The 14,120-nt window shown below is 34.1% G+C and overlaps 1 protein-coding gene across 1 annotated transcript; it reads right to left on the bottom strand.

The window, feature by feature from the left end:
• Positions 1-12,025: 12,025 nt before the first annotated feature.
• Positions 12,026-13,201, bottom strand: LOC127700094 (leucine-rich repeat protein soc-2 homolog). Its single transcript, XM_052203558.1, has one exon. The coding sequence runs from the start codon at positions 13,199-13,201 to the stop codon at positions 12,026-12,028; it is 1,176 nt and encodes a 391-aa protein (XP_052059518.1).
• Between the last annotated feature and the right edge of the window lie 919 nt (positions 13,202-14,120).

The raw sequence follows: 14,120 nt of genomic DNA, 5'->3' as shown, positions 1-14,120 counted from the left end.
CATTATCTCGTCACGATGGTCTCGAGAAAAGATGTGGCTAGCGTTCTTGTTTGGACATGAGCTTCCACAAGATAACAGTTTTCAGACCGACGTTCTAAGGACAACGATCATATCAAAAAAGGGACTGGGTTACGACTGCGACAACTATTATTTCAAAATTAAGACGAAGTGTAAATGTAATAGTCGGGAATTTTGGATTTTTATGAAATTTTTAACGCAATTTGGAACTCGTTGAACTGCATCTGCACATCTTAAAAGTGAAATATGTACAATTTATATTTTCAGAGATACATTCAATAAAAAAATTATGCAAATAAACTATAATTGGTCCTCAATAATGACGACTTCAGTATGTATACTAAAGAAATTTATCCTGTTGAACTAACTTTGAATAAAGCTAATACTAACAATGACTACTGCCCTTTACTGGATCTTGATATCTATATCAATAACGGGAAGCTCAATACCAAAATTTATGATAAAAGAAATGATTTTTCATTTTCTATTGTCAATTATCCATTTTTAGATGGTGACGTTCTCTTGTCACCATCTTATTGTGTTTATATATCTCAACTTGTACGATCCGCTCGTGTATGTAACAACGTATTAGATTTTAGCGAGAGAAACTTATGTATTACTGAAAAAATATTACACCAGGGTTTTCGATATCACAAACTAGTCAAAACATTTACTAAATTTTATCATCGGTACAAGGACATCATTCGTAAATATAAATCAACATGGAGACATCTTATACGTTCAAGTATTTCACATCCATTTTTTATGGTAATATTCTTTACAAAGCATAAAAATATCGGCATTCACCCCAAAAGCTAACAAAACCTTTAAACAAACTCAACTTATCTATATTTAATGACTTTACCGTTCAAAAGTGTATACCGCCCTATTTTGATAACACAGAACCACCTATTATTTCATACACATACAAAAAACCCAGCAGAAGTTTAATTTTTAATTATACGTCGGTAACATCAGACGCCAATGTAGAAAATAGTACTCCTTTAACTGTGTATCGTCGAAGTTTAGATATGTTCCCTATGGCCATGTTATTACGGGGAACCTCAATATCGTCCAGGACAGAGAGGTTAAAAACTTTTCGAAAAAAGGACCAAAATATCGTCCTCTTTCTAGAATAGATTGGAAACAGTGTCGTCAGGTCACCAAAGATGCTCTTTCCTCGTTTTGTAAAAATTGGTGTAAACGGGAAAAATCTGATAAAAAATATCTTGATTCTTATTTAAATAAATGTATGAATTTTGTAGATAATAGAATATCACATTTTGAAAATAATTCAGAAATAAATAAAAGAGTACATAATACGCCTATTTCCAGAATAAGAAATAAACTTCAAGAACTTTCAATGCGGTTTGTGTTTGAACCAACCGACAAAGCAGCCAACAATGTGGTGGTGGTATGCCGTAAATACTACACGGACGTTCTTAAGAATGAAATCTTAAATTCATCTACATTCAACTGAGTCCGTGTGCTCCACAGAGAGTCATATAGTAAACAAACATATCATAACCACATCACAGCTTGAGGCTTCTTCTGAACATTTGAAGGTCCCTACTATATAAAAAAGAAGATGTGGTATGATTGTCAATGAGACAACTCTCCACAAGAGACCAAATGACACAGAAGTTAACAACTATAGGTCACCGTACGGCCTTCAACAATGAGCAAAGCCCATACCGCATAGTCAGCTATAAAAGGCCCCGAAATGACAATGTAAAACAAGTCAAACGAGAAAACTAGCGGCCCAATTTATGTACAAAAAATGAACGAATAACAAATATGTAACACATAAACAAACGACATCCACTGAATTACAGGCTACTGACTTGGGACAGGCACATACATACAGAATATATTTATTGGTTATCCAAACTACACAAAAAACCAATAGCAAATCGTTTTATCTCGGCCTCTAGTAGGTGTTCTATAACTAATCTTTCACTGCTTTTAACAAGTTCCTAACTACTACCAAAGAGCTTATCATAAACTATTGTAATAAAATATATGAAAATTGTGGAATTAACTATTTTTGGCGTGTAAAAAAATCTTTGGATGTTTTAGATAAATCCTTTTGATTCTGTTGACAGTTTTGACTTTTCTACTCTTTACACTACACTTCCACACAATCTTATCAAACAAAAGTTTTCCTATTTAATTAAATGGTCGTTTGGTAAATCTGAATGCAAATATATTTGCTGCAACTCATTTAAAGCCTTTTTCTCTAATGAGAAAGGTAAATATGCTAGATATACTTACTGGAGGTGTGATGAGATGATTGAAGCTGTTAATTTTCTCCTTGATAATATTTATGTACGTTTCGGCAACAAAGTTTATCGACAGGTTGTAGGTATTCCAATGGGCACTAATTACGCCCCTTTAATAGCAGACTTGTTTTTGTACTGTTATGAATCACAGTTTATGACCAGACTCAGTGAAGACCCGTCTAAATTGCATTTAATTGATAAATTCAACAACACTTACCGTTATCTTAATGATATTATTTCGTTAAATAATCAAGAATTTTCTAAATATACTGCCGAAATTTACCCAAAGAAACTTACTTTAAATAAATCAAATTTAAACGGCAATAACTGTCCTTTCCTAGATTTATATATTTCGGTTTTACACGGGAAACTCCACACTCAAATTTACGACAAAGGGGACGATTTTTCGTTTCCTATTGTTAATTTTCCCCTTTTGGATGGTGATGTTCCTTTGGCACCATCTTACGGTGTTTATAGTTCACAACTCGTTCGCTATGCCCGTGTCTGTCGTGACGTTTTTTTTATTTTAAAGAACGTAATCTATGTATTACTGGTAAATTATTAAGCTAGGGATTTCGTTACCACAAATTACTTAAAACCTTTACTAAGTTCTTCCATAGATATAAAGATTTGGTTTTGAAGTTTGGTTGTACCTGTAGAAAACTTATTTCAAACGGGATAACACATCCTCATTTTTACGGAAATGTTGTTTACCGTGCCAAGAAATTTAGAAACGATCCATGTAAACTTATCGATCCTTTAAATAAACTTATTCTAAAAGGTTACCAATTCAACACTATAATTAGATCACTGAATATTGTTTGTATTGGTATTAATATTGATTTTGTTATCAGTAAATTAAAAGCAAACTAAATATTATTGATATATACATATACACATTCATGGATCTACAATCTGTCGATACCTGTATCTTGCCATTGCACAAGGTCATGTTTTTCTCTGACTGTTTATGACGTCTTTACACTAAATCCATTGGATGTTGGATGTGTACGGATTGATAATTTAGTCTTAGATGCATGATTTTTTAAGTTTTTAGTGGCTTTGAACTAGCTGTTAGTAACTGCGAGTACTCTCAGATCTGTACTTAGTGTTTTTTTGTTGTTGGGATATACAAGTACCCGGCCACATCCACTCTGTGTAGTATTTCTGTTTGTATCCCTCTGATGAGTTAAGCCTTTTTCAACAGATTTTTATAGTTCGTTCTTATGTTGTACTGTTACATCACTGTCCCAGGTTATGGGGAGGGTTGGGATCCCGCTAACAGGTTTAACCCCGCCATATTCTGTATGTATGTGCCTGTCCCAAGTCAGGAGCCTGTAATTCAGTGGTTGTCGTTTGTTGATGTGTTACATATTTGTTTTTCGTTCATTTTTTGTACATAAATTAGGCCGTTAGTTTTCTCGTTTGAATTGTTCTACATTTGTAATTTCGAGGCCTTTTATAGCTGACTGTGAGGTATTGGCTTTGCTCATTGTTGAAGGCCGTACGGTGGCCTATATTTGTTAATGTCTGTGTCATTTGGTCTCTTGTGGAGAGTTGTCTCATTGGCAATCATACCACATCTTTTTGATATCATTAAGAAGGGACATAGTTACGATACTGTTGTCAGGTCATTAAAGGTGGCATATTTTGGCTTTAATATTGATTTACTTATAGGGTCTTTGCATCGGAAATAAACACTTTTATTCTAAAACCAGTTGTTGGCATGATACGGGTTATGTTTTTTTTTCATATATTTTATGATGGTATGATGCTAAACCCCTAACGGGATGGATTGTGCTTGATATTCATATGATGAAGACATAATCTTTCAATCAGTTTAAATGAGGTCTGGAGCTGGCATGTCAGTAACTGCTAGTAGTCCTTTGTTAATTTATGTACATTGTATCATTGTGATTTTGTTTAGTTTCTTTTATTACCTATTCTGACATCGGACTAAGACTTCTGTTAAACTTAGTTTTACTGTGCGTATTGTTGTGTGTTTGTTTTTTCTACATTGGCTAGAGATATAGGGGGAGGGTTGAGATCTCAAAAAACATGTTTAACCCCGCCGCATTTTTGCGCCTGTCCCAAGTCAGTAGCCTCTGTCCTTTGTTAGTCTTGTGTTATTTTTAATTTTAGTTTCTTTTATATATTTCGGAGTTTAGTATGGCGTCCATTATCACTGAACTAGTATACATTTTTGTTTAGGGGCCAGCTGAAGCACGCCTCCAGGTGCGGGATTTTCTCGCTGTATTGAAGACCCATTGGTGGCCTTCGGCTGTTTTCTGCTCTTTGGTCGGGTTGTTGTCTCTTTGACACATTCCCCATTTCCATTCTCAATTTTATAATATAATGAAGATAAAAAGCATAGATAAAATTCTTTTATTGAATTTCAGTCTGGAGTCGTAACAATGCAGAATCCAAATAATCTGTGTTCCTGCAGTCTGATTTTAGCAAACGGACAACATCCTGAACTATGCCATCACACACATTTAGAAAATTATGAAAGGAATGCCGATCTGTTCGTCGCTCTGTATCCGCTATTTTCTTAACGAATATAGTATCGGAGTGAATAGCATAAAATGTTATTCATACAAAAAAAATGTTTTTAACAATTTACACACAATGACGTTATTATTTAATTATATTACTCCATCTCCGCACAAAAAAAAAACCACCCCAAAAATATAAAAAGAAAAATTAACAAAGTCTGTTACACACGATTTGATTGGCGGATACTCTGGAATAAGTAAATACATAATTTGAATAACATATGTGCAAAAATCTTTCTGTGTATACATAAATATTTCTGTATATACGTAATTATTTCTGTATATACGTAATTCGATATATGTATATACGAAATTATTTCTGTATATACGTAATTCGATTTCTGTATATACATAATTATTTCTGTATATACGTAATTCGATTTACGTATATACGTAATTATTTTTGTATATACGTAAATCGAATTATGTATATACGTAAATAAGTATTTTTGATCCTGATTCCGCGCCATACTTATATTTGTTTTTCGTTTATTGTTTTGTATATCAACTGTCTCCGGCTAGAGGAGGGTGGGCGCCTTCAAACATGTTTTACCCCGCCACATTCTTTGCGTGCCTGTTCTATGCCAGAAGCCTGTAGTTTAGTGGTAGTCGTTGGTTTATATCTGGCATATTTCTTTTTCGTATACTGTTTTGTTATAGATTAGTTTGTTATTTTTCTTAGATAAATTGTTCATATTTTTCATGTCGAGGCCTTTTATAGCCAACTATATGGTATGGGTTTTCTTATTGTTGAAGGCCGTACTGTTGCCAATAATTGCTAACATCCACTTCATTTGAACTTTGATGGATAGTTGTCCCATTGCCAATCTTACCACATCTCCCTATGGTTTATATTTGTCAGTTGTTACAAAGATTTGTTTGCCTGTATGATTGTCAAACACAAGGTGAAAACCCCAACCAATAGTTATCATACAGTATATATTTCATTGAAGACAGTAGATAACAGAATAAAGACACTTCACTTGAGTCCAATAAATAATTAAAAGTGATGTATGAAACTTTAAAAGGACAGTAAAACTACAGTAAAAAGAGATTTGGACTACCAAATAATATACATTGTTCTTCAGTATTGCACATGATAAAACATTGTAGAAAAAAGGAATATTTCCAAGTCTTTGTTATGATATTAAGTCCGTCAACTCACCTTAATAAATTCCACATACACTGTATTTCAAGTTTCATAAGAACTCAATGTAGGAGGTGTGTCAAATTTTGCCGCATATGCTGTCACAAAACAAATTAAGTTTCAATTAACTCTCAGTTTAAATTTCTAACTCTTGCGATTTGTTAATATTTCAAATAAAAAAACCCAACATAATTACAGTACATGACCTCTTATCACCTGATATTTCTCATTTTATTGATTAAAAAATAAAATCCTTTCGATTTCCCTTTTTAGTATTTGACAAAGCAAACTATGTTCTTCCGGTTCAATATCTCAATGTAAAAATCCGTTTTGTTTTATCTGTACATGTATTCGTACAATTAACAATCCAAACTTTTACCATTTTTAATTTCAATCTTTTGTTAAATTGATGTCACTGATAGCATCTATGGTCACATGTCTCATTTATTTCCCATTTAGGCAATCAATCACCATTATCTCAATATAATGATATAAACTGAATAATAGAAATGATAAAAATCAAAAATTTTGCTATTATTTAAAAAACAGCTACATGTACATGTATATATATAAAAAAATCAGGAGATTCGGTATGATTGTCGATGAAACAACTATCCACCAGAGACAGGAAAACACGAATTCAAACAGCTACAGGTCACCTTGAACAATGAGCAAAAACCATACCGTATATTAAACTATCAAAGGTCCCAGCGTGACATAATGTGAAACAACTCAAAAGAGAAAAGCAACGTCCTGATTTATGCTAAATAAAAAAAAAAAGAAAGAACAAATAAGACAGACAGCAAAAATCAACTACAACTGGGGCATGTTTTATTGGTCTCTTCTGCACATCTCCAGAATGTCTTCTGGTGAAGAGTCCAAAAAAATGAATCTGGACCTCTTTTGAAGATATTCAGCAGAAGAAGCAATAAAACAAAAATTCAATTTGTCGTCTTTTATGGCAGAATTTTTTTATGTTGCATGACATAAACAAAGTTTACGATGATCATTATTAGAAAATCAATAGGTAGACATGACTATGTTAGTGTTCTCTGTTTTGGCATTCATGTAATTATATTATCATTGTAAAAACAAGAAAATTGGTTGGAAGAAACCGCTGCATGTGTTCGTGACATTTTTTCTTTATGCTTTTCTAACTTAATTTAGCTAAACAAATCCGGCTTAAAGTTCCGACCATTTAGTTTTCAGGAATAATCTTAAAACTGTACAAGAATTTGTCAATGTTTGTCGAAAAGGACATCTTGTCTATAATTTTTTTTTTAAAGTAACAAAGTTGTATTATTGTTGTATACAAAAGATATCGCAATGTTCTCAAAATCTTTATTCACTAGTGCATGGTTCTTGAAGAAAATCTGCTGGTCCTCACTATTATTTCTATTGCAAAATACCAAAATTGTGCCGTTCCTTGCAACATTTCGATGATCAAAAAGTTCGGACCAACACTTTTCAAGAACCTTAATTGTATATGTATTCAAGGTATACAAGGTTGGGGCGTTAGTCAGACTGCTTAGGACTAAATCCGTTTGTTGCGTACTGATTGTCTTTTCTCGTCTGGGAGAATATGATTTATTTGTTAGTTCTAATTGGCTTTGAACAAGCTTTCAATTACTGCAAATACTCTTAGTTCGGTGCTTTGTGTTTATTGTCTTAATGTTTTTTTTGTTTTTTTGTTTTTTTTTCTCTCGATCTGTTGTGTTTATCCAATTGCAACTTACAGTTTGTTCTTATGTTGTACTGTTACATCACTGTCCCAGTTAAGGAAAGGTTGAGCGCTCACAAACATATTTAACCCTGCCACATTCTTCATGTGCGACAACCAGTCCAAAGTCAGGACCCTGTAATTCAATGGTTGTTGTTGGTTCACATCGGTCTCATATTTGACTTTTGGTAAATTGTTTTGTTATATATAATAAGGACTTAGTTTTTTTCGTTTGAATTGTTTCAAAATTTTTCATGTCGGGGCCTTTTATAGGCGACTATACGGTATGGGATTTTGTCACTGTTGAAGGCCGTACGGTAGCCTATAATTGCTGACACCGAATTCATTTGAACTCAGATTGATAGTTACCTAATTGGCAATCATACCACATCTCCTTCTTTTGATATTATATACCTGACTTTTAGACTCGTGTTTTCCTAAACATGTATGAAATATTAGTCACAAGACTTTAAGGTTAAGCAACCAACAATTAATCAATTTAAACTCGTGTTAAATAAGGGGAAAACCATTTGATTTATTGTTTTTAGTGGGGGTGACAGGAGTATTTTGAATATGAATACGGTGGACTGGTAAGAGCTGAAAAATAGATAAAATTGAGAATGGAAATGCTTAGTGACAGAGTAAAATGAATAAACTGATTTCGCAAAAACTCCTCTGTCCATTCCCCTTCCCCGGAATATCAAATAGCCATCCCCTTACTGTTATATTGTCCGTGTAGTTCTTGTATTTATCCAGCTTATGGCCCTACAGGGATGTCCTACTAAGGCTGCCATACCATAAAAACGTTTATCACACAGCTCACATTCAATTGTATCTGCATTCATAAATTTACTAATGTCATTTAGACTAAGCGATGCCATGTTTGTTATGTGCCTTTCCCGTCTAAACTACCTATTTAAAAGGAAGAGGTAGAAGAGAGCCAGAAGATCTTCCCAATGCAAAAAAAACAGAAATGGACCTCTTCTGGCTCACTACCGAAGAACAAAAAAACACGCCCCTGCACTTCAAGTTCTTAATTTGGGATAGGCACATAAAGAATGTGGATAGGTTAAACATGTTTGTAAACACTTACCTCCCCCTAATAATGGGGTAACAGCACAACGTTAGAATAAAAAAAAGTACACATAGGCTAAGATTACAGATTCTGCATAGTTTCAAATTAATATAAAAATAAAAATTATTGTTATTTCTTATTCTTCCTTTAGTTGTGATGTAACAGAAGTTAAACATTGAAAAATGATATATTAAAACTCAAGTATTGAATGATTGATTGATTGATTGATTGATTGTTGCTCATATGGCGAATATTTCATGCATATTTAGGACAAAAAAAACCCAAAACAAAGCAATTTATACAATATAAAGGTTATGCGAAGTAGGTCGACCGCGATGAAAGGCTGGAAATTTGGACCTCCACACGAAAAAAGGGCGTGAGAAGTTTTGCCTTGAAATGGGTCCCATACGGAGCACTCATGTAGTTATTGCAAGAGTTATTTCATGTGCAGAGGGCTTGGCACTCACCATACACGAGGCATCAAACTTAACGCCCAAGTAACATACGGACGTGACTGTGTATTTATACATCACACACAGCCGAACGAACGCTCAACTTAATCAAAAGATTTACTGCCGCACGGGAAAACTCCAAGGATGACCATAGTTGTTGCCTGTAACCAAGTCAGGCTATTTGGATCATTTATTGTTCGTTGTTGTTTTTCTTCGTTTGTACTACTTTTGGTGGTTGTGGTGGTCTGTTGTACTGTCCAGTATTTTGGGTAATCCCTTTTATCCTTTTATATGTATACTACATTTTTAATTCAAAATCAATTCAAAGGCATATAATGTATTTATGATTGTGTTTCCATCGAATACTTTATATATTATTATCATGGTCGTCATATTTAGATGCAAGTCGTCAATAAAAAACAGGGTTGTGGTTACAGACGCCCCCGAAGATATGCCCTGTAAAACAGACTAAAACTCAATAAAAAGGATTTATACTATGTGCCTTAAACTATCAAACCTATCAGAAAGAATTCACTCTTAAACCACTTTTCCCTTTTAAAAAATTGTCAAACACCACTGTCAGATGACATACTAATAACTTCAATTATTGAAAATGTACTCGTTCAATACATTCATATTTATGGCATGTAATCTGTGGGTATTTTTTTCAATTTCTCATAAGTTTCACTCTCACTCACTGCCATCTTGTGCAAACTTCTAGCACAAATTATCTGCAGTAACGTCATGAAGCACTCAGAGAAACACTCAATACTTAATGATGCCCAACACGGATTCAGGAATGAGCGGTCTTGTGAGTCCCAGCTCATACTCACCATCCAGGACCTTGCGAGGAATGTGAACAAATAAAGGACATATGGACCTTGTCCTACTTTATTTCTCCAAGGCCCTTGAAAATGTACCATATAAAAGACTTCTATACAAGATACACCATTATGGTATAAGGGGTACAACTCTGACCTGGCTAAAAGACTTCTTGGGAAACAGGCAACAACGTGTTCTACTTGAAGGACATTTATACGAGTCGGCAACTGTACAGTCCTGGGTACCACAAGGACGTGTATTAGGCCCTCTCATGTTTTTGCTGTTCGTCAATAATCTACCAGAGTATGTATCAACATCAAAAGTCAGGCTATTTGCAGATGATTGTGTCTTGTACCATCAGAAAAAAATACTGACGAGCTGCAAAGAGATCTGGACGGATTACAACAGTGGGAATATATTGGCAGATGGAATTCCACCCCTAGAAATGTCAGCTGCTTATGGTTGCCACTAAAATTATACCTGCGAATTAGAAATACATGGACACGTACTCGAAGAAGTCGACGCAGCAAAATACTTGGGGTTACCATACACAAAACCCTCAACTGAAACCAATACATTAGCAACATCACAAGGCTAACCAAACCAGAGCATTCCTCCAACAAAACATCAGAAACTGACCTAGCCAAACTCAAGCACTTTGCTTTCATACACTAAAAAGACCAATAATGGAATACTCCTGTACCATCTGGGACCCGGCAATTAAGGATAAGATATACAAACTAGAATCAATGCAAATACGATCCACAATGATTCGTCCTAAATGACTACAACATAATGAGTGGAGTATCATCAATGCTACAAATTCTTAACTGGGTGACATTGCATGGAGAAGAGCAAATTGCAAAGTGATCATGATGTACAGAATCGTAAACAACCTTGTGGCTATTTCATCATTAATTCATCTAATGCCACTAACATCCACTCTCGGGGACATCATGACAGATTCTTGGTACTATTTTCCAGGACTGATGTTTACAGGCATTCGCTCTTCCCTAAAACAATCCGAATCTGGAATGGACTACCAGCGTCCTTAGTATCATGCACAACCCTTGAGTCATACAAACAAGGTGTGCAGGGTGTCCAGATACTATAGACAGTGATGTCGTTTTAGCCAGATTTTAATGGAGCATAACTGCACTGTATATATATGCACGTTTTCCACAATGTTTTTCTCGCATCAAGTATGTTAAAGTCAACGGTACGATAATACTCCCCTGGAAGGCCTATACTTTACCGGAAGAAAAAGAAGTTTCTATGCTGTCATTTCACAAAATATTTTTGGTGAAATGTTTTTAGCGTTTAGTTGAAATTTAGAAAAATCGCATCGACAACCATGCAGAACATAATATAAAAGAAATCAAAATAAATAAAATGATGTAAATAAGGTAAACAAATATTTTACTTTCAACATTTTACTTTCACTTTGCCAGGAGGTTCGAAATGACACAATCGGAATAAGATTAACTGTTTTGAAAAGGTCTCATGACAGCTCATTATCACTACAAATTCAATGGCCGTCTTTTTTTAACAAGGGATAAGTTCCATGAAAACACGTAAATGTTCCTGCGTTCTCAGTTAAATTATTTTAATAGTGTTTTTGTATGTATTGGGATGTTTTGCATGCCTGAGTGTTCTCTTTCTTTAATCCTTTTTTATGACTGTTTAGGCTTTTTGAAGAGATCTTTTCCTTTTTTTTATATAGAAGAACATTTTGACACACAATTTTAAAATATTAACAAAAGCATCTCATGACAAAATGTCAAATGATCTTTCATTTACATAAACATGATTAAGTACGTAAGACCATTTTTCGCAAGAAAAATAACATTGAAAATCAGATTTCATCTCCTTATTTTTATATGTGATCATAATAGGGTAATAGCTTAAAAAAATAAACTCCCTGCATCACTGTAACATTTAATACAGATATGTATTAACACTTTGGCAGCTCTTTATAAACATATAATGCAATCGTCATCCTAATGTTGTAACAACTTCCGTATATCTCCACTTCACTGTGCCTAGGCCATTGTTTAATCCATCCTAGATTGGTACATGTACAAACAACTTTGGTATTTGATAAACTTAGCTCTGAAAGTGATGGTAGATTCATCGTTGCTTTCGGTACGGCAGTAAGATGTGTATTATCCAGAGTTAGATACTTCAATGACTTAAGTCCATGAAAAGCATTGTCGGATACGGTATGCAATGGACTGTTTGTGAAATACATTCTCTCTAGTTTATCCATTTTACTGAAATCGGTATCTTGAATTTCCGTTATTAAGCTTGTCATAAAATCAAGTCGAGTGAGACTAGTTAGGTTTGATAAAGCCTTTGGAACACTGGCCAAAGATGTGTTCTTTAGTGTCATAAACCAAAAACTAGAGGAGAAATTCAGATTAAACACGTTATCCGGAATTGATGTAATAGGATTGTTCTCTAGCTGCAACATAAACAAATTATTAAGTTTACGAAAGATGTTCGGCAAAATAGTTATACTACTATGCATAATCGTCATTCGCATAAGGGTAGGAAGTTTGATAAATGTCTTAGGTTCAAAGCTTTCAGTTGTAAGCATTGGATTATCTATTAAATTTATATCTTCCAACAATGAGCGATCACCAAGAGAAGTTGGAATGTTACTGACATTCGTTGAAATCATCTCAAAACTACTCAGGTTGCGAAAATTAGTTAATGCATCTTCTGGAATTCGTGCGATGTTTAAATTTTCAATCGTTATTGAATCCAGGTTTGACAAAACGTTTAAAGAATTTGGCCACGAGGTCATTTTTGTATCACCAAACATAATTCCGGACAATGTGCTTGAAACGCTTCTAAGAACATCTTCCCTGATTGTAGATATAGGATTATTATGGATATCTAAACCCATAAGCTTCCTCATTTTACCAGCAGCAGATGGAACACTAGTCAGTTTATTATTATACAGATGGAGGACATACAGAGTGTCCTCACTTCCACTGAAAGCGTCCTCCTCAACAACTTCAATCTCATTGGCAAATATAAGAAGCATTTCAAGTTTCAGGTCTTTGAAAGCGCCATTCCGTATTCTTTTTATTTTATTATTATGCAGTTCAATATCCCATGTCATATTTTCGTTGACTGGTTTCGAAAACTCTGGAACATCAGTCAGATTTAAATGATTACAGTAGATTATATTATATTGGCAACTACATTGTGGCGGAGCAGGACAGCTGTCGCATTTCATTACGGGGAGAAAGAAAAACAGTATCAAAATAACCTAAAAAAGATAAAATGATGTAGTACAAACAGAAGTAGAAACTAACAAAAGCTTCATGATGTTTTTTGTTTATTTTATAACCATGATTTAGACTGCTTTCCTATTACACTGTAAGCTCTGAAAACTATAGGGCTTAGTGGTAAGGTGCACTCAATCTACTTTAAAACAAAGAGTTTTTCAGTTCGTTATCAATGATCTGTGGTTTACATCGGACACGTGATAACCAAAAAAATGTGGCGTTAAAAGCAAAACAGTGAAAAAAACCAACAGTTCGAAAATCGAAGCCCTTGTTTGATTTTACAATTTAAACATTAAATATATGTTTAGTGAAACATTGCAAATAAATCTGTTAAGCAAATGATTAACTAGATTGTTGATGGCTACTGAAGTAGTCGAAAATTAATGGTTATAAGAGAATATCTTTTGCGGATTGACTATTTATTTCTGAATGTTGCTACGCAATCCGCGCGAAAATTTATTTTCATTTTGTACACAATTGTTTTTTGCATTTGTGTTGCATCCTTCCTTATGCAAGATTATTTATGTTCAGCTCTTACCAGGCCAGGATATTCGTTTTCAAAATCCTCTTATCCAGAAAATCAAATGGTTTAGCCCTTACCAGTCGCGATCGGTTGCTCCATTTTATTGAAATATCATTTCACTGCTTATTTAATCTTATATAAGTATACTAGTGATATATAGATAATATAGCAACCTAACGACACAAACAGCTATAAGACATCTGGAAGTCATCATAGAGTCTTCAACA

The sequence above is a fragment of the Mytilus californianus genome, unplaced genomic scaffold (genome assembly GCF_021869535.1).
Source record: "Mytilus californianus isolate M0D057914Y unplaced genomic scaffold, xbMytCali1.0.p SCAF_48, whole genome shotgun sequence".
Lineage (NCBI taxonomy): Eukaryota > Metazoa > Mollusca > Bivalvia > Mytilida > Mytilidae > Mytilus > Mytilus californianus.
Note: the sequence above shows the minus strand (reverse complement) of the source record. Positions and strands in the feature narration are given on the sequence as shown.